Source organism: Trematomus bernacchii, unplaced genomic scaffold (assembly GCF_902827165.1).
Source record: "Trematomus bernacchii unplaced genomic scaffold, fTreBer1.1, whole genome shotgun sequence".
NCBI classification, from domain to species: Eukaryota; Metazoa; Chordata; class Actinopteri; order Perciformes; family Nototheniidae; genus Trematomus; species Trematomus bernacchii.
Genome location: NW_022987447.1, coordinates 1,328,845 through 1,349,358, shown reverse-complemented (window position 1 = coordinate 1,349,358; position 20,514 = coordinate 1,328,845). Strand labels below are relative to the sequence as shown.

The 20,514-nt window shown below is 42.3% G+C and overlaps 1 protein-coding gene across 7 annotated transcripts in view; it reads left to right on the top strand.

Annotated features, from left to right (window-relative positions):
- myt1b (myelin transcription factor 1b) overlaps positions 1–19,853 on the top strand; it is a 139,985-nt gene extending 120,132 nt beyond the window's left edge. For 3 of the 7 annotated variants that reach the window (XM_034142510.1, XM_034142519.1, XM_034142527.1), the window contains 13 exons: positions 1,397–1,611; positions 2,216–2,478; positions 9,132–9,377; positions 9,958–10,112; positions 10,302–10,364; positions 10,764–10,832; positions 11,252–11,314; positions 12,118–12,198; positions 12,762–12,983; positions 14,018–14,109; positions 14,260–14,363; positions 15,672–15,815; positions 17,135–19,853. In XM_034142510.1, coding sequence (XP_033998401.1) covers positions 1,397–1,611; positions 2,216–2,478; positions 9,132–9,377; positions 9,958–10,112; positions 10,302–10,364; positions 10,764–10,832; positions 11,252–11,314; positions 12,118–12,198; positions 12,762–12,983; positions 14,018–14,109; positions 14,260–14,363; positions 15,672–15,815; positions 17,135–17,278 — 1,861 coding nt within the window. In that variant the 3' untranslated portion in view covers positions 17,279–19,853. The remainder of the gene's footprint in view (positions 1–1,396; positions 1,612–2,215; positions 2,479–9,131; positions 9,378–9,957; positions 10,113–10,301; positions 10,365–10,763; positions 10,833–11,251; positions 11,315–12,117; positions 12,199–12,761; positions 12,984–14,017; positions 14,110–14,259; positions 14,364–15,671; positions 15,816–17,134) is intronic. The other 4 variants (XM_034142536.1, XM_034142545.1, XM_034142553.1 and 1 more) reach the window with 4 other exon arrangements.
- Positions 19,854–20,514: the final 661 nt, after the last annotated feature.

The following is a 20,514-nucleotide window of genomic DNA, read 5'->3' as shown; positions in this document are numbered from 1 at the left end:
GGTTGGTCACTTCAAAAGTAACAACTTATTTTTGTTATTTAAGATTCAAATGTTTTATTGTAATACGTACAAAAGCTATAGTGTAGTAATTCACAACAACCCAACATACAATATACTACTGACTAAATAAGGAAGTCAAATAGTTACAAATACATTTTTTATATGTGTATTTGATTTGTATTAGTTCAAATGAAACCAACTAAACTCAACTAAAGATGAGGCATCACATCTATCCCCAGACTGAGATAGATCACTATATAAAAGATCTCCCACAGTGGAGTCCCTCTCAGGCTGTTCCTCCTGAGCTCAGACAGATCTCAGACCTGCTGACCTTGTTAGCGGGCCCTCAGAGGTGGAGCTGTGTGTGAGTGGCTGGATACAGAGAGGAGGTGTTGGAGCATTCAGCGTGCCGCTGCGATCATTACTGTCACCGACACTGACATCTCTTTATCTTCATTCATCTCCGAGCGGTCAGCGCCCAGTTCCCGGCCAGAAGAATGATAATTAACACAAGCAGACACTGGTATTATGCTAAGTCCACGCTCCTCCTCATTGGTATTGTAATTAATAATGCCGCCGATAAGCTAATTATGCAAGTTACAGGGGCATTGCGGGGGGAAAGGAGAAATAATTGCTTTCCTTGAGGAAAAGCTCATCAGTGGTTGGACAAAAGCAGAGGATTAAAACATAATAAGGCTGGCTTTGTTTTCCCTCCTCAGATTGTTAGCAGAATGAGCTAAGAATGTGTGTTATGTGAAGAATTCCTCATGCAATCCGTGCTCTAATGAATAAATAAAAAGGGGGAGTAAATCCCCTGTGATCAGTGGTAGGACGTTTTTTTGACTGTCATGAAAACCCTCCTCAGATGTGAGCAGACTGCAGGCCGGGTCATGTACTGCAGATATTAGCCCAGAGACTCATACATGATGCAGAGGAGGAGGGAAAAGGGCTGGGCAAAAAGTGGGTGGAGGACCTCTTCCACTCCCTCCTTCTTTCCCACTCCCCCCCCCCCCCCCCTGCCTCTCTCTGGTCTATCAGTGGATGTACGCCAACAGGTCTAACAAAAGCGCAGGCTCTCCAGGAAAACGAGAGGGCTTAAAGCTCATAAATTCCATGCTGTACAACATGCAAATGTGCCCTCTGCTGATAAGAGAGCTTTTAATCCTGCTGCACTCCTGCTAAGTACACCGTGGCCCTATCTTTACTCTCTCTGTGTCACTCTCCCTCTCTCATTCTCTCCCCACTCTTTTTTCTGCTTTGCTTATTTGTTTTTTTTGTCACTGCCTAATTTTATCCCATATCTATTCTATTTTACTTTCTTTATTTTGCCTTAATCCCCCCTCTACACCTCCAGCCCCACCCTGACATCCTCTCGCTCTCCCTTCCCTCCCCTCAGGCCCATGTGCTTTGTGAAGCAGCTGGAGGTGCCTCAGTACGGCAGCTACCGGCCCGACATGGCGCCCAGCACCCCCCGCGCCAACCTGGCCCGGGAGCTGGAGAAGTACTCCAAGGTGTCCTTCGATTACGCCAGCTTCGACGCGCAGGTGTTCGGGAGGCGCATGCTGGCTCCAAAGATGCACAGCAGCGATATGTCACCCAAAGCCTTCAAAAGTAGGAGAGCCCCGCCCATTTGTTTTCAAACCATTCACAGACGGAGAGTGGTGGAAGAAGTACTCAGATCTAGTATTGGCATAATAAAGTGTTCTTCAAGTACAAAAAGTACTCATTTTCCAGTATAGCCCATTTCATAATAAATAAAATATGACATTATTGTATTCTAATTATTCAGGCATTGTTGTCAATGTTGTACTTGTTAAAGTTGGGGATTATTTAAATTACTTGATATACTGCTGGGTAGCTTAACCCATAATAATACATTATTCATTATGGTTGATTTATATTCTGTACTATTCATTTATATCTGCATTGCAAAGTGGCTAGTAACTAAAGCTGTAAAATGAATTTATTGGAGTAAAAAGTAAAATATAACCTCCAAAGTAAAGTAAAAGTATAAATAGCATCACGTGAGTAATTAGTACCTCAAAATTGTACTTAGGTAAATGTACTTAATTCACCACTGCAGACGGAGCAGGCTACTTAGTCATTAAGCTAAGCTAATAAGCTATTAGTTCTAGCTTCACATGTTTTGTCTACTTGTTTGTTGTGTTTATTTGTAACATCAACTGATCTTACATTGACCTTTGCCCTCCCACAGCTAAGCCCTCATTCCCCAAGTCGCCGTCACCCAGCCTCAGTCTCCACGGTTACGGGAAGAGCTCCTCGTTGGCCTATGACTACTCCCATGATGCCGAGGCGGCTCACATGGCTGCCACCGCCATCCTCAACCTGTCCACCCGCTGCTGGGAGAAACCAGAGAACCTGAGCACCAAGCCGCAGAGCACCGAGCCGCAGAGCGCCGAGCCGCAGAGCGCCGAGCCGCAGAGCACCGAGCCGCAGAGCACCGAGCCGCAGAGCAAGGTACTGCAGCCACACAGTAACTACAGGGTGATCACAGACAGCAGGTTGGGAAACAGGCCTTCATCTGATCCTTCAGGGGCGAGCCTCCCATCCCCTCGTCCTCTCTCCTCCTCTCCTCTCATCATGTCTCCTTTCCTCTCCTCTTGTCTCCTCTTGTCTCCTCTTGTCTCCTCTCCTCTTGTCTCCTCTCCTCTTGTCTCCTCTTGTCTCCTCTTGTTTCCTCTCCTCACTTTTTTTTCTTTATTTCCTTTCCTTTTTTCTTTCCTCGTCCTCTTCTTTCTTCCTCCTCCTATGTCTTTTCTTTTGTTTTTTTCTCCCCTCTCACTCTCCTCCTCTCTTCCTCTTCTCCGCCTCTCCCCCTCCTGTCTTTTGCTCATTTTGTTCTCTCCCATCAGCTCTGCATGAATATATCATCAGGAGGCCTTGGCTTACAGGATGGTGTTGAGATGCAGTTGCATCACCTCTCCCGTCCTCTTCTATCCTTTCATCCCTCCAGCCCACACACTTTTCATGTTGTTATTGAATCTGGACGGCTGCCAGTTCCCTGGATTACTCTGCCACCAGGTAGCCTTTTTTCATTATCTGCCGCACGGATCTTCCACTCTCTTTCTCCACCCCCGCCACTCGTTCTTTCATTTTCTTTTCACATCTTTTTTCTCTCTTTTATCTCCCTCTCTTCCTCCCTATACAAGTCTCTGTGTTTGTCTCTCTGTCTATCTCCCCCCCCCCTCTCTGTGCACAGGAGGTGTAATTGGAGCCCCACTTCCCCCATATTGTGATTTTTAAAAGCCTTTTTGCCACACAGAGGAGAGAAAGTGACTGCTTCATCATTTTTTTCCTGATGTGGTTTTAGGAAGATAAAAAGTCCAGATTAATGTCTGTAGCAGTACAGCAGAGCGAGGTGTTGTTCAGCGAGGCCTACAGCGCAGCGTTACGGCGCACATCAAACAGCCACTGATCTGGAGTCAGCCGCTTGAAATCCAATATTGAAACATTGGAACACTGAGCTCATCAACCAGGGACATTTCTGGGAACCCTTCCCAGTTCCTCTCCTCTCATAACCCTTTGATTTTCCTGGCCCCTGACCAGTACATATGAGCGCCATTTTAGATGAATCCCTAAAACATGGCTGCTCTCTCCCCTCTGTGTCTGATCACCTGCCAGCTCTGTAACACAGCATCACAGAGGAAGTGCCTGCTGCTGCAGAGTATCACTGCACTGCATTATATATCATTACTAGCATGCCTTACACTGGATGCTGCTCCAAAATCAAGTAAAAGAATAAAAAAACAAGGTTTTTTCGCTTGTAATAAAATCTGCCAATAGAACAAGTGAAAACTTGCTTGATAAGATTTCTTGAAATAAGATGGGATATTTAGATTAATCAGGTCTTGTAATTAGCTGAGAAAACCTTGTTTGAGCTATATTTGACCAGAATAAGGGAATGTTGTGTTACAACATGAGCCAGAACTGCTCAAAAGTTTTCTCTTTTCTGATTTTCAAATAAAAATGTGTTTTCTAGAATCAAGTCAGATTTATTTATTGATACAGGATGATCCATCTTTCACAAATACCACAGCAGCTTAAAAAAACTTGTTTCATCTGAGATCCAACTCAAAATAAGATGTTTTCAAGAGTCTTTGACTTCACAAGATACTTAAGATGCATTGTCTAAAAACAAGACCCTATGTCTCACTGCATTGTTACCTCTTAATTCATTATGTCTTATATCAAGTGGTGAGACATATTCTCACTAGAAATTAGACCAATACACTTGGCAGGATTTCAAGTTTTTTCCGTGTAGCCAAGAAGGTGGTGCTCTGTCCTCTGAAAGTTGCTGTACAGCTAAACACTTGTTTGTCATTAGCTTGAGTGCAATTGTAGAATTTCAGATAAAGGTGAACGGGCACGAACAGGAAAACAAATGCATTTTATTACATGAGACATGTAATCCCTGGCTGAGCGGTTTATATGAAGTAATAACGAGGAAGATGTAGGTATGTTAATGGACGTGTAGCGCTGCAACTGAAACTGCTCAAGAGGGCAATTCAATGAATGATCATCATGCAGGACTGCCTCTCACACTGAAGAGCACCAGAGAGGACTGCTTTACTCATTTATATTTGAGAATACTTAATTAGTCTATTAGTGAGTATTTCTATTCATTTTCTCACAGCTACCACCTACAATATGTACAGAGCCGCACATTTTTCCATATTAAATACAAGAAAAAAACTAATTATGTACCATCACAGTGATTATCCTCTGCTATCATTTAGCAGAACAATGCTACGTTGACATTAAGTGTTAACGGCAATAGTAATTCAAAGTTACTTTGGAAGAGTTGTTGTTGTTATTTGCAGAAAAACACTGAATGGCAACCCTTATCTTTGGTTTCCCCAACCATTAGGATCTTTAAATGGTATTGCCTTCTATTTTTATATAACCTTTAGGTATTTGAGTCTCATTTAACTTGTACTGTCTAATTTGATTTCATCTCAGAGACTGAAAAACTGAAACGTTGACTTTAATTGAATGTATCATGTTAAAGGTCCCATGTCATGCTTTTCTGGTTATTACCCGTCCCCTTGTGTGTTATGTAGCTTTTTATGCATGTAAACGGTCTGCAGAGTCAAAAACCCTCAAAGTACACCCTGTAGGGAGTAAAACTCTAACACAGAAAAGACCTGTCTATGCTGCCCCAGAACGCCTCGTTGGGGATTTCTCTTTTTCAATTGTTTACTTCTTGGGTATAGTGATGTATTTGGGTATAGTGACGTAATGTAACGTCCGCGGAGCCGTTACGTTTGGACCAATCCGTTGCGAGGCTCGCTGCTGCGAGGAGCGGACAGTGTGAGCTGGCTCACTGGTGTGGGGTCGGCGAGACAGCGAGACACCGCGGAACTCAGCCTGATTACACACACAAACTCCCAGCCAGGCTGCGGGTGTGTGTGTGTTTCGCTGTGTCTCGCTGTCTCGCAGACGGCCACTGGGCTCACAGGGAGGGGGGGGGGGGGGGGCAGGAGCTCCAACAAGCCGTTTAGGACAGAGAGTGAATACACATACTGCTGTATGAAAAACCAATGTGAGTTTGGAAAATTGCACAATATAAATCTATTCTAGTAGACCTCAACAATGGAATTATGATCAGTAGAAATGGCCATGACATGGTACCTTTAACTGATTTCACATAACTGTATTATGTTAGTTGAAATAAATGATATTAAAGGGGACCTATCATGCAAAATGCACTTTTGTACGTCTTTTATACATGAATATGTGTGTGAACTCACCAAGTGTCAGAAAACACAACCCTCTCTATTTTCCTCCATACCCAAATCTCTAAAACGGATCTGATAAAAACTGATCCAGATTTGAACACTTTACTGACGTCAGGAAAGTGGCGCTACGGCTATTGGGCCAACTCTCCACCTATCGGGGGAATGTGGGGCCGGCCATTGCCGCTCGAAAGCGCTGGAGACGCTGTAGTACATATGCCAGGCCTGTAAGTGGCGCTGTAGTCTGCCACAAAAGCAGCGAAGAAGACTTCCCGCTCATGGTTACCATGGTTACCCTTCTGTTTATTCTCCGCTGTGGCTTTTTTTCTCCCTCCCCGAGGCAAGCGTTTGCTCCCGCTGCTTTAATTCAATGCAATCCCTCCCCGTCGAGGCAAGCACTGTAATTCTCTCCGGTTAGTCCACCAGCAGATGAAAAACACCCACCTCTCCGCCTCTTCCAAGGAACGAGGGGACCGTGCGGCAGAGTTTCAGTTAGGTTTTCTTTCACCGGTCAAGATGTCCGTTAAAGTTTAAATCTTCCGGACAAAATTAGAAAAGTGCCGGTCAAAGGTCTTCTTTGTTATTTGTTGAGCTTTAAAACAAATGAATAACGACTCTATATAATAAAACACGGAGGACGGAGATCTCTTTTTCTCCCCCTCTTCTGACTTCATCAGAGCACGGCTCCCCTGTCCTGCAGGGGGGCGTGGTCAGCTGCAGCTCACAGAATCAGCCCTGTGCAAAAACAGTGCTGGAGAACAGCAAATAGAGCGAAATGAGGCATGGCTAAAATGCATGATCTGTTTGGTATTTTGAAAACAGAAACGTATAAATATACCTTATATAGGTATGGCCCTACATTTAAATATAGCATGATAGGTCCACTTTAAGTTAACCTGTTAAACCCCAACCCCCCAGCGGCGGGCGGAATAACGCATCATCTGCAGGAAACAGCGTCTGAGGCAGGGGCGTCCTGCAAAACATTCGGGGCTTAGCCCACAGTGGCGGCGGCCGCGGCGCTACAGTGGAATGTTGTACTTCAACACTCCCCACACGCACATACACAGTACACCCGCGACTGTAACAATGAAGGCTCGATAATCAGCTCACGGCATATAGGCAGAGGTAAAGTGCTATTTTTTATGAGTGGGGGGCGGACCTCACCTCCTCTAGGGGGGTCCGGGGGCATGCTCCCCCGGGAAGATTTTTTTTTAAATATTGAAATGAAATGCATCAATCTGGTGCACTTTGAGAGCAAAATGAAGAGATCTATGGATACATCTCTCAACATCCATATGAAACAGAACTGTAAACAGATTTACTTTTTCTTTATGGATATTTTACAAATCACTCCCCTTTTAAACTCTATTCTTGTTTTACTGTCTTATAGTATTTCATAACTGTTTTTCCTTTATGCTCTTTTTTTTTATAACTATAATGATCATATAAACGGAAATAATCTTTTGAATAATTTGTGACCAAACCGTTTGAGACCCACTGAGATAACTGAGACTAAAGTTAACTATCTAAACACTCAGAGAGTCCTTTAGCTCACTGAGTCTCTCAGTCTGACTGGAGAGGACTCTCCTCCAGCTTGTTGTGGAAACAGCTCCTTATGTCCGTTAGCGCAGCTAGCTAACCAGATGCTAACAACACGATCCCTGCTGGCACCGGTCCCTCTATCTCCCTCTCTCTCTCTCTCTCTCCCTCTCTCTCTCCTCTCTCTCTCTCTCTCTCCCTCTCTCCCCCTCTCTCTCTCTCCTCTCTCCCTCTCCTCCCCTCCCTCTCTCCCTCTCTCTCTCCTTCTCCCTCTCTCTATCACACTAATGCGCTATTGCCACACACACACAGAGCCGAGCTTGAATGACACAAGCACACGTTTATTTCCATGCAACTCTCTGATTGGTCTGGTGTCATGCCTCTGTTGCATTCACTGAACACGGGAAATTACAGTCCTGCCGTCCTCTCTAGTGTCATGATGAGGTTCACGTAAAGCACAGTTAATGTATTATATTATTGAGGGAGAATTGTCCGGGGCTACAGAAAAAACATTCGGGGCTAAAGCCCCGGATGCCCAGGCCAGGCGACGCCACTGGTCTGAGGGCTTCTTAATATTTAATAAACTATGAATGTTTCATATCCATGTAACGGGAAGAAGCTCAGCTAACTGATGATATGAACCATTTTTAGCAAAGAAAAACACAAGACTAACGCTGAGCCTCTGAATTAGCCCTGAGCGAAAAAATGCTAACGCCGTTAGCACAGAACTCACTCATAAAACCCTTATTACTTATCGTAAATACAAATCCAACCCATCGACTAGCATCGTGAGATTACACAGATTCGATAGGTATATGTATCATCACTCCATGATAAGAACTCGCGAAATGAGAAACAAAAACAGACATCACAACACGTGGCATTAGGTAGCAAACACGGCAATATGTCTTACCTTCGTTGTTGTCTGATCAAAAGTTGTCTTCAATGGCATTAAAACGATAAAAACGCTGCTGAAGGTTAATCCATAGGTTAATCCAATGTGTCTGTGTCACTTTGAAATGATTTCTGATAATCCATCAGCAATAAACCTAGTTTTAAGTTTTCAGATTTCAGAGCGTAAGATAGGTTTCGCTTTGGGCAAACTGCGTGCGCATAGCTCTCATTTCTCAATGGTAACGTTGGTGTGTATGTGGAAATTCCCCTTCGATTATATTGGCTCTAACGGTTCAAAAGAGATGTCAATCATCAAAATCGACCAATGGGTTCCAGAGAAACGGCAAAAACGCCCATTTCCACCCAAATGACCCCAGAGGTGGAGTTTATTTTTCTAAAGCTCCCTAAAAAGGTCAAATGTCACTTGTTTTGCATCAATCTTGATACAGGGTACTTATTATATGTTGTACTTTGGATTCCTAAAGCTTTTAGTCTAGTAACCCATCATCCAAGGGTAGTTTTCACTATAAGTAAAAAAGAATATTTGGACGGACACTATAATTTACATTTTTTTACTATGTTCAATCTGAATTTTCTTTAAAATAAAAAACATCTATATTGATTCTGACTTTTCTACATCCAACTCACAGGTTTATCATTACTTTGAGAAAAAGGATTATAAATGTTCCCCTTTTAGAAGTGTAGTTATGGTCATTTGTTCTGGAAATGTCATTTTCAAGTCTGAGACCTGAAAAACAGGCTTGGGGCTTAACAGGTTAAACCTAATATTTTATATTTAAACCTAATAATAATAATAATAATCAGTAAACTTTTCAGTTTTTTCAGTGTACCTTTTATTACTCTTTCAACCGTGTTATATTTTGAGGTGTTGATTAGATATAGTATACGGCCTCGATCCTGAGTATCTCCTGTGTCTTCCAGGAAGTGGACATCGAGGTGGATGAGAACGGCACCCTCGACCTGAGCATGAAGAAGCCCATCAAGAGGGAGGGAAGTCTGTCCAGCCCCGGGGTCCGCTCCCCGGACCCTTCTTCCTCCTCTTCCTCGCTCCATCACGATGGCAGCAGCATGACGTCTCCGAACCTCCTGACCTACAAGCAGGAGGTGTGGGAGGGCCCTCTGGATTACACCAAGCCCAACCGCCAGAGGGAGGAGGACCTGGAGGAGGTCAGAGTCACACTGAGCACAAGCTCCACACACATTCCCTGCCTTATTAGTCACAGAGGAAGTGTTGCAATAAATAAACACAATTCCCCTCAAGCTTTTTGAATGAGAAACTCGTGCTTGTTTACATCACTTCCAATCCCTCTTCCTGTCCCCTTTTCCTCTTTCTATTATTCATTTATTTCACTGACATGCAAGAGTTACTGTGACAGTTAAAACATTGCACTGTGAAACAGAGGTGGTGTGTCAGGTGCATTGCACCATCCTGACTTTGGCATATGCAAATCTGTACTCCTTTGAACTTTTTCAAAAAGAAATATAAAGGGCTTTGAGTGTACATTTTTTACGAGGACACTGCATTTGGTAATCATTTGTCTAAAAAAAGAGAATAGGGATCAGACTTGTGTGCACATGGGGGTTTGCAAAGTTTATTTGCTTGTATACAAATACGTACTGTTAACTGTTGCAAGAAAGCCATCACTCACAATGTGTCTAGAAAAGTCAATATAATACAGTCCAGTTTAAATGATAAACAGAGGAATTAGCAGCACATTGTGCTAATCCTTTTAATCTCATTTCTCAGATGGAGCACACGGGCCAGTCGTTTGTCTCGTCAGACGCTGAGGACTGTGACATGATGCAGGACTGTCTAGAGGACAGGAAGTACCCGGGAGAGGTCACCACCCCCAGCTTCAAGGTCAAGTTCCTGCCCAAGGACAGCAAGAAAGATCTTCTCGCGTAAGTAACAAGTGCTCTGCAGAAAGGGAAATAGACCTAATATTAACATACAAACAATGATAGAATGCCATAACTAATGGAAAATAAAACTTCCGGCCTCTTACCAAAAACCTATTCCAAAAAAACCCTGTGTCTAAAAACAGTCCCTCTGTCTTTTCTCTGTTTCCTTGTTGTTGTCCCCCCCTGCAGGTGCCCTACACCTGGCTGTGATGGCAGCGGTCACATCACTGGAAACTATGCTTCCCATCGCAGGTGAGCTCCACTGCAGATCTATTTGGCTGATACAGCGTTATAGTGCTCTCTGAATAAAGTCTTGCATGAATGTTAGCTCTACTGAGAGTCTTCTGCTCTGCACCTGAGTCCAAAGTGGGCGCACCACGACTAATTCAAATATTTTATTTGATCCTCACATGCCAGAGGCAATAATGTAGCGTGAGCCCGGGAAGCGACTGCGGTCATAGACTTTGATATGCATCAGTAATTTACCTCTTGCCGTCTGTCCTCTTCTTCCTAAATGACCTTGGTATGCCTTGCATTCTTGATTTCTCTTCGCTCACGTCCTTCTTCTCTCTCCTTCCAACCCCCCCACACTCGCTGCCCCTCTTCCTTCTCTTCCTCTGCCTGTCCTTCGCTCTCTCTCCTCTCCCTCAGTCTGTCTGGGTGTCCTCTCGCTGATAAGAGCCTTCGGTCCCTCATGGCGGCCCACACCCCTGAACTCAAGTATGTCTGCTCTACACCTCCGCTGCCTTTCACCGCCACTTCAACGCTACTGACACCGTCCCACAATGCTTTGTTCTGCTGACGTTATCTTATCTTTTGTTGCTGGCTGCTGCCTCTGCTGCTGCATCTGTCATGGCATTTTTTTTTTCCTGGCTTAGACTATGCTTGCTTTTACTTTAATCAGTTCATGTAAATGTGAAATGAAACTGTAATTATGTAGCTCTTCACTAGAAAGTAGACTTTTCTTTTAGAGCGACACAAGAACTGGCTGAGAGCCTGAACAGAATGAATTTTAAACAGACTTTGCTCACAAGAGTGAATAAGAGAATTAGTAAAGGACCATTTCTCTCATCTGCAAAATGACATTTTCTAGATTATTTGTTTGTATGCTGACCTTCTTATAAATGTTAAACCCTCAGATGCCCGACCCAAGGATGTGACGGCTCAGGTCACATCACCGGAAACTACACCTCCCACAGAAGGTAACCAACAAAACACACACAAAAAAACACATCCACACTCATGGACACACATTCACACACACACACACACACACACACACACACACACACACACACACACACACACACACACACACACACACACACACACACACACACACACACACACACAAAAACACATCCATACTCATGGACACACATGGACACACATGGACACACATGGACACACACACACACACACACACACACACACACACAAACACACACACACACACACACACACAAAAACACATCCATACTCATGGACACACATTCACACACACACACACACACACACAAACAAACACACACACTCACACACACACACACAAACACACACACACAAACACATCCATACTCATGGACACACATGGACACACATGGACACACACACACACACACACACAAACACACACACACACACACACACAAACAAACACACACACACACACAAACACACACACAAACACACACACAAACACACACACACACAAACACACACACAAACACACACACGCACACACACACACACACAAACACACACACATATTCAGAGAGGCCTAGTTCATGGTAGCTTTAGTCAGGGATCACATACTCGCACATTTCCACACCTTTTCATTATCCTATTTTCGGCCATAATGGGCGTTTTGAGTGGATTTGGTTTGTAATTTGGTTGAACAGCCTCTGTAAATTTATTCTTCGTGATAATGTGCTCTCCCTTTAACAAGCAATCAACAGACCTTTTTTCAACCCTTTGTTATCAACTCCATACTTTCTGTTTTCAGTATCTCTGGGTGCCCGCGTGCCAAGAAAAGTGGAATTAAAACTCCTACCAAGGACAACCAGGAGGACTCCGAGCTTTTAAAGTTCGTACTGCTCAGAAAGACATAATTCTGCTTTTAGCGAGGCTTACGGTAAAAGTAAAATGCAATAAGAAAAAAGAGAGAGAGAAAGTCATTGTGAATCATATGCAGAGGTAGGGACCTGCCCCCCCAAACTGAATCTTTACTGATGGGAAATACACTGACTGACTCTGAATGTAGTTCATGGTAGAGTATCAAAGAGTAGTGTGAATACATAAGAATACATGGGCTTCATATTGCATTTGCACACAAAACAGTTAATTTACCAGCATGTTGATAAAAGATTGTTCTGAACCCTAATAGCTGTTGCATTCATAATATTATTCATTGCATAAATAATATTTCAAAAATAGATGTAAATTATGAATTTGGCCCAGTAGAGAAAGTATATAACTTGTTTTTTAAAATATATTCTCAACTTTCTCTATAGTTTATATGTGGGATTCTCCTTCTCTAACCTTTGTTCCTTCTCTCTTTCTTTCTTTATTTCCCTGCTGCCTGGCTTCAACTCTTCTTCTTCCTCTTGGTGCACCTCTCTGGTTGTTTCCCTCCTCTCCTCGCTGCAGGTGTCCGGTGCCGGGCTGCGACAGTCTGGGTCACATCAGCGGGAAGTACGCCACGCACCGCAGTGCCTACGGGTGTCCGCTGGCCGCCCGCAGGCAGAAGGAGGGCATGCTGAACGGCACACCCTTCAACTGGAAGGCCTTCAAGACAGAGGGGCCCAGTTGTCCCACCCCAGGGTGCGACGGCTCCGGACATGCCAACGGGACCTTCCTCACACACCGCAGGTAAGATGCATGCACTGTGATGTGTCTGTTACTAAAACTAAGGACCAGTTCAAGGCCTGTTGTTGGGTCTTCTGGTCATTTAGACTTGATTTGACAGGGACCACCCCTCATTCAAATATAGTAATGTGTCAAAAAGTATGAGGAACTTCCTTGTCTTGAGCTGCTGAAACAATATTGAGTCCAACCTTTTAAATAGTATTCCAGCAACTTTAAAAGTATTAAAATATGGAAACCAGTTTCTTGTTTTTGCCAGAAAAAATGCAACAATATGCTGTGTTATATAAGACTCCATCGGTTTGCCGCCATCAGTTTTGAAGTCTCAAGCTTGGTATTTTAGCCACCCCCATGTTGTTTTGTTGGGACAAGAGGTGACCATATTTGGAAGGGAGGGTGGAGACGCTAGAAATAGTGCTAGCAAGCTTGGCTTGCAATGTACATTCAACTCCAAATATCTTTGAGAACAACGCTGTGGCCAAGGCAAGGAATCCACCCCTAACACATACCCTGCTTTAACTTTTTTACTACAACCACAGAAAATATACTCATCAGGAAAGTATTAATATAACGTGAGAAATAGGGTCATCGTCTGAAGACTCCAGAAAGCCACTGCAGTGATCATGCTAAGCTAAGCTGAATACTTGCTGGCAATCTAAAATAATATTTCCGCAACAATTACTTTAAGTCACAAGGAAACAATGTGCTGATTTTTGATATTGCCAGTTGAAATTAAATAATAATAATAATAATAATACATTTAATTTATATAGCGCTTCTCATCTGCCAAGACAAATCTCGAAGCGCTTCACAACAAAGGACACTGATACAATTTGAGAGATTAAACAAATAATAATAATAATAATAATAATAATAATAATAATAATAATAATAATAATAATAATAATAATAATAATAATAATAATAATAATAATAATAATAATAATAATAATAAAATAAAAATTAACATTTAAAAAAAAAAACATAGCCTACAAGTTTTTGATGATGACATTACTAACATGTGTCTTTTTTTTCTGCAGCCTCTCAGGGTGCCCCAGAGCTTTGTTCGCCAAGAAGAAGGCCAAGTTCTCCTCAGAGGACTATCTGAGCACGAAGTTCAGAGCCGGTGATGGTAAGATTAAAACTGAAAATCAATCAATATCAAAGTATATGGAGACCTGTGTCTATCAATGTGTGTTGTTTCTAGAGCTAACTACACAGCACAAGTGTTAATGTAAGAAGTTTGGTGCAGAGTTTCTAATGTTTCTGTCTCCTTCTTTAGTTCTGGACAACGATGAGGACATCAAGCAGCTCAACAAAGAGATTAATGACCTGAATGAATCCAACAATGAAATGGAGGCAGACATGGAGAACCTGCAGACTCAGGTGTGTGTCTATTTTTGTTTTACTTTGACCTATAAATAAATGAACGCGTGATTAATTCTTACAGGACTGAAGTGCTGACGTGAGTCTTATGAGAGCCTTTAGGTAACCAATTCAGTCACTTAAACATGTGATACAATATATTGTTGAACAATAAGAAACCTAAAACATTTGTTTTATTCCCAATTAGGAAGACTTTCAAAAGGATTAACAACCTTTTTCTTACCAATATTAAGTAATAAAACACAAACTTGCTGGATTTCATAATCTCAAGGTTTTTTGCTGTTGCAACCTTACTTATGACCCGTAGCGTACGATGACAAATGGTGGCAAAACTATGATGGTTTATTGAGTATATGGCAGGATTGGCACAGATTTAATTCAGTTATTTCACTGATAGTTTCTCTCTATTTCTGCTACTGTTGTACTACAAGTTAAGCATTTAACATGCTGTAATAACCACGAGGGGCCACAGTGGTTGCTAATTTGGCAAAAGTTAGATAGCCACACTAAGGAAAGTGATATTCCATGTTGTTAACGTTAAGAGAGTTCATGAAAGGAGCAGAACCTGTGACTGCACAGTGTTTCCCCTAGGATGGAGTCATAGCAGCGGTGCTAAGGCACGTGGGCCCAGCATAATGTGAGCGCGGAGGTCAAAAATGTTTTTTCCCCTCCCAGAGCTACCAGCGCAGCGCCCCCCAGATCTGGCGCCCTAGGCGACCGCCTATGTCGCCTATGCCAAAACATCGGCCCTGCCAGTACATACAGTGGCAATGTCTCAAGATTTAGCAAAAATACACCTTTATTGAACATACAGTAACACAAATACTACAAATCCACATAACAAACAATCAAAAATGAAAAATTATATTGTAATATTATTATTTTAATTAAAAAAAATAAAGTTAAAAAAAATTATATTTTTATTTTTATTTTTTTTAGTACCTGGCTGGCGCCCCCTAGCAGCGGCGCTGCACTGCCGGTATTTGTATATAGGGGAAACACTGCTGCATCCTCAATTTGCTTTCCTATACGGTGCTCTAGTTTTTATGGCTGCCATTTACAAAAAGCATTGATCTCTATCTCTATTGGCTAATTTAAAACAGTATGTTTGAACGCGCTACTGCGAATTCTATACTTTAAAAAGGCAATATTCCAACCAACAGTATAATAAAACTTTACATTATATTTACACAAGCAGGCGGTGCTGGGTCCTCTTTGCTCAACAGGTGCTGGATGTTGTTGTTAAAAAAAGATTACACCCTTATATCTGAATTAGTAGCATTGTGTAATCCTGTTGCTGTGTTGCAGATCTCCTCCATGGAGATGAACCTGAAGAGCATTGAGCACGAGAACAAGATGATCGAGGAGCAGAACGAGGCTCTGTTCATGGAGCTGTCCGGGCTGAGCTGCGCTCTCATCCGCAGCCTGGCCAACATCCGCCTGCCACACATGGTGAGTGTTCACACACACCTTTATTTTAGGGAATAGGAATCTGACGTCATTAACAGCAAGTCGGCCATCTTTGAAGAATAATGGCGAGCGCAACCAATTGCAACAACAATGTTGCATTAACCCTTTCAATTTAAACTTTTTTAACATGGTTGATAGGCACTGTTGTGTAGCTGTGAAAGTTAATTCATGACCAAAAGGCAAAACGAAAAGAAAAAAAGGACCATGTGATTACGTTTCATTCCTTTACAACATGGAAACTTCGCAAGGGAAACTCAGCTGACATCAGGAAGAGACGCCAAATGTGCTGAGTGTCACCGGATCTAATACCATAAGACAAATAATTACTTTAGTACTACTACTTCTATTACTACTACTACTACTACTACTACTACTACTACTACTACTACTACTACTACTACTACTACTACTACTCCTACTCCTATACTTTAGTCAAGCATGATAAGCCACCATTTTGTTAACATTTAGTTAGCATAACTTTAGCTACTTTACATTTGTCCAGATGACTGTATAGGTGACATTGGACCTGTAGATTTGAAGGTCATGTACCCATACATTTGTAATTTAAACAACGACCTGCCAATATTTTACTTTTTTAAATTGGCGACAGGTGTAGGAACTAGCTTCAAACAGCAGAGAGGCGCCAACATCAGTAACAGCGATCGGTGGCAAGTTGTCAAAATCATTTGTCATCGATCATTCTCCTCCTAATTCATTTATTCAAGTATTACGCTCCTCTGTCTCTGGGAAATGCTTCTCTTTTTAAGGACATTTATGTTTTGCACATACTTTATTCGTTTCATATGCATAACAGCTGACAGATGCTGGTGAAAGCTGATAGATATTTTGGACAGATGCTGCCGTTGCTATAGACGCTATCAAAGTTCAAAGGCGTTATTGTCATTTGCACAGCTACAGTGTAGTTATACAATGAAAAATGTAAGTCACAGGCTCCAACAATCAATCAATCAATCAATCAGTCAATAAAACAAATAAAATAAAATAATTATAGTAGTGCAAGAAGAAACAGAGTAGCAGCAGTGAGGCGGGGGAGAGCTTTATGTCGGAAAGGGGCATAAACATGGTCCAGTGTGTAGAGCAGTTGATGTGCTGGTGTATCTCGGCAGGACTTTCTTCATGTTCCTACTGTCCTTCAAAGATGGCTGTGCTGCCCCAGAATGCACCGCTGTTCCCATTCCTCATAGTTCCTATGTGTTTTCGAGGTGATGCTGAGTGTTTTCAGGCCATCCTCCTGCCCCTGCTCTTCTCAGCTGAGACCGGTTGTTGTTTTGCTCACACAGCAGGAGCCCATCACGGAGCAGAACTTCGACAGCTACGTGAGCACGCTGACCGACATGTACACCAACAAGGACTGCTTCCAGAGCCCCGAGAACAAAGCTCTGCTGGAGAGCATCAACCAAGCTGTGAAAGGCATCAAAGTGTGAGGCCTGTCCTGGAGCGCAGGAGCGTGACGGAGGAGACGGAGCGACGGCCAGATGGAGGAGAGATGTTGAAATACTCTACAATATATTGAAATATGATTCAAAAACAAAAAGGGAATTCAGGTTATTTAAATAAAACGGCAACTTTGAAGAAAAAAAATAAACCCAGGGAGCACTGTTAGAAGAAAAGTGACGCGGACCAAAATCCACACCATGCTGCTGCTGGGAGCCTTCAGTCAGGATGGATGGGAAGAAGAATAATGTTACTACAAACTGCATCTGGGGATTTTATTATGCTGTATGTTTACCTGTTGTCTCTTTTGTGTCCTTAACTGTTTTTGGAGAGGGTTTCACTGTTGGGCAGCTTCATATCAAACTGAAACTCGGAGGAGCGTGAACACAGGATTGCCTGAACGTGAAGAGGACGTTTTGACTCTCAGTGCTGTCCTGTCACACACACTGTGGCGAGTGTGTGTGTTCTCCCGAGCTCTCTGATTCATGACCACACACGCCCCGGCAATACGAAGCACGCACTACACTGAATGTGTGTTTGCTTTGCGGTATTACTGCGGAAAAGATGTCAACAGCGCAATGTTGACTCAGTTTAGCAGGGGGAAAATAATCTTCAAGTAAGGTCATGTGACTATTCCAGGAACAGTGAATGGTGTTTCTTTTCCACGGGACAGCCGATATCATGATTATACAAGCATTAGATTTCCTTTACTGAACTTATGATAGTGATAGTGTGCACACATTTCAAATTCAGTTAGTCATATCAATAGTATTTATGGACATAGGAATTGCACTTCATTTCAATGACTAGTTTTTTCGTACATTAATTATTGTTATATATATTAATTATTTAAACTTGTGAACTTTTAAATTGTAACTTATTGCCATTTATGTTATTGAGGTTTATTTATTTGAAGCAATCTATTTATTAACTTTGTTTTGTAAAACACACACACACGAAAGCATCCTTACTGATTATCATGCGATTTGCAGATGTCTCAGTTAATATTTTAAGAAACTATATAGAGAACTGAAGAGGCATATTTTGTTTTGAGTACTTTTTAAAAACCTTTTTAAGTGCAGATGTTTTATAACTGACAAAACCTTTTGATAATTTTACAAAAATCTTTTGGGGTTGTTCTTGTTTTTATTTTTTTGTTTTGTTCAATGTTATTTCTGTTACTGCTACATTCAGAAGCCCACTGCTGAGAAAAAAAGAAAGTATGTATTTATTATTTATTTAATATGAAAGAAATGGACTGATATGGCTGTATATTTATTTTGTTATTTATTTCTGTGATGTAACGGTTGAGTCTGAGTAGTCTTAAAGATTCCACTGCTAATATTTAAATAAAGAAAATCAATACAAATACTGTTTGATTACTTAGGCTTATACCTAGACATACCAGCAGCTGATTGTAAAGACAGAAAAGAAACTAACAAGTGTTCTGTTGCTCTCTGCTCTCTGTGTGTTGTTTTGTCAGGTAAAAGAAAACCAGGAAAAGTTATTTTCAAAAATGAAAAATGTTACCTCTCCCAAGCGCTTTGTAGCGGCCAGCACCGGCTCACCCTAACTCTGTAATGTACCATGGATGCTTCTTAACTCTGTCTTATTTATACTTTCATCAGCACAATGGTACATATATAGAGCTGTGATCCAACAGTGGTTCAGGCTGGATGTATGGGTGTAAAACACACACACACACACACACACACACACACACACACACACACACACACACACACACACACACACACACACACACACACACACACACACACACACACACACACACACACAGCAACATATCGAGGAAACTGTAGGATGGCCTCCTTTGACAAACTTCTATCAGATAAACATACACACCCTTGTAGCCTTACTCTAGATTTTAATTTTTTGATGCACAAAGTGCCACTAAAAAAAGAAGAAAAAAAGAACTCACTTTCTTTCCTGATTCTTCGTATTTCTGCAATGTAACAAATGTCTGGTCCCGGGCGACCATGGCATCAGAGAGCGGTGATTGTTTCAGATGCCTTTATTTCTCTGCCAAGATGGCCATTAGTACACTATATATACATTCTGTATAAATAGATTTTAAAGATGCTATATATATGAATATAAACATACATATATTTTTCCAGTGTAATTGTTGACTTCTTCTTCTCTTGTATTACCTTAACAAAGGATCACTAGTTGTGTAGGAGACCGCTCTCAGTAGGAGCCAGTTACACCTGATTTAATACCATAAGACCTGCTCAACTGTGGCTTTAAACAAACCATTCACTCAAGCTGAAGGCATTGTTGATCATACAGTCCTTTGGAAGTGTTCATAGGTTTCTTTCTTCTCATTTCCTGTACTTGTCTGTCCTTGATCCAGAAATGTCAGAAACATACTGTGTGTTGTACTGAATCTGAAGTTACTGTCATTTGAAACTACATGGTTGGTTCCTAAGTGTAATGTGAGTTCATGTATAGTTAAAAAATGCCTCTGAATAATGTTCTGCACTTAGTGTTTGGCAGCATTGTGCAGTCCTTGTATTTTTACTAGTGAGGCCTGCTTGCTATGAGCCCATGTCTCTGCTGTTGGAGGGGGGGGGGGGGGGGGGGGGGGGGGGGGTTTCAGTGTGACCTGCCTTTGAGTGATCTGTTGCAGTACCATACCGTGTGTGACTCTGATGTCAGAGGCATGTTGTAAATGTGCTCTTAGCCAATTTAGAATGAAACTCCTGTGCGCACTTTCTGAATAGCTGAGGAAAATGCCAGCATTTGACTTGTAAGAACCCTAATGGATCACAGGCAATATTCCCCTCCGCTGGGGGGGGGGCATTGTTTGTTGCAGAAGACAACAAGCTGTGTTACATAGAGACGTGTCTTTGATTCAGCTGTCAGAGAAATGTATAAAAAAAGGAAGCGCTACTTTCCTTTCCAAACTAAAACCAAAAGAGATTGACAGGAAGCAGGAAGTGGTTCTCAGGTGAGCGTGGAGAGCAGCCGAAGCAGTGAGCCGTAGGTCAGCCAGTCTAGGGGGGGGGGGGCATAGCGGGGGGGGGGGGGGGGGGGGGGGGGGGGGGGGGGCATAGCAGCGGCTGGATCAAGGCCTCCTGTGAAATGAGAAGAGTGTGTGGGAGTGGGAAATTGATTTGCCAGGCTTCACAATCTCCCCGTTGTTTTAGGAGGAGGCGTTTGTTGCATAAATATGTGTCCATCACTCAAAAGAATGTCGAAA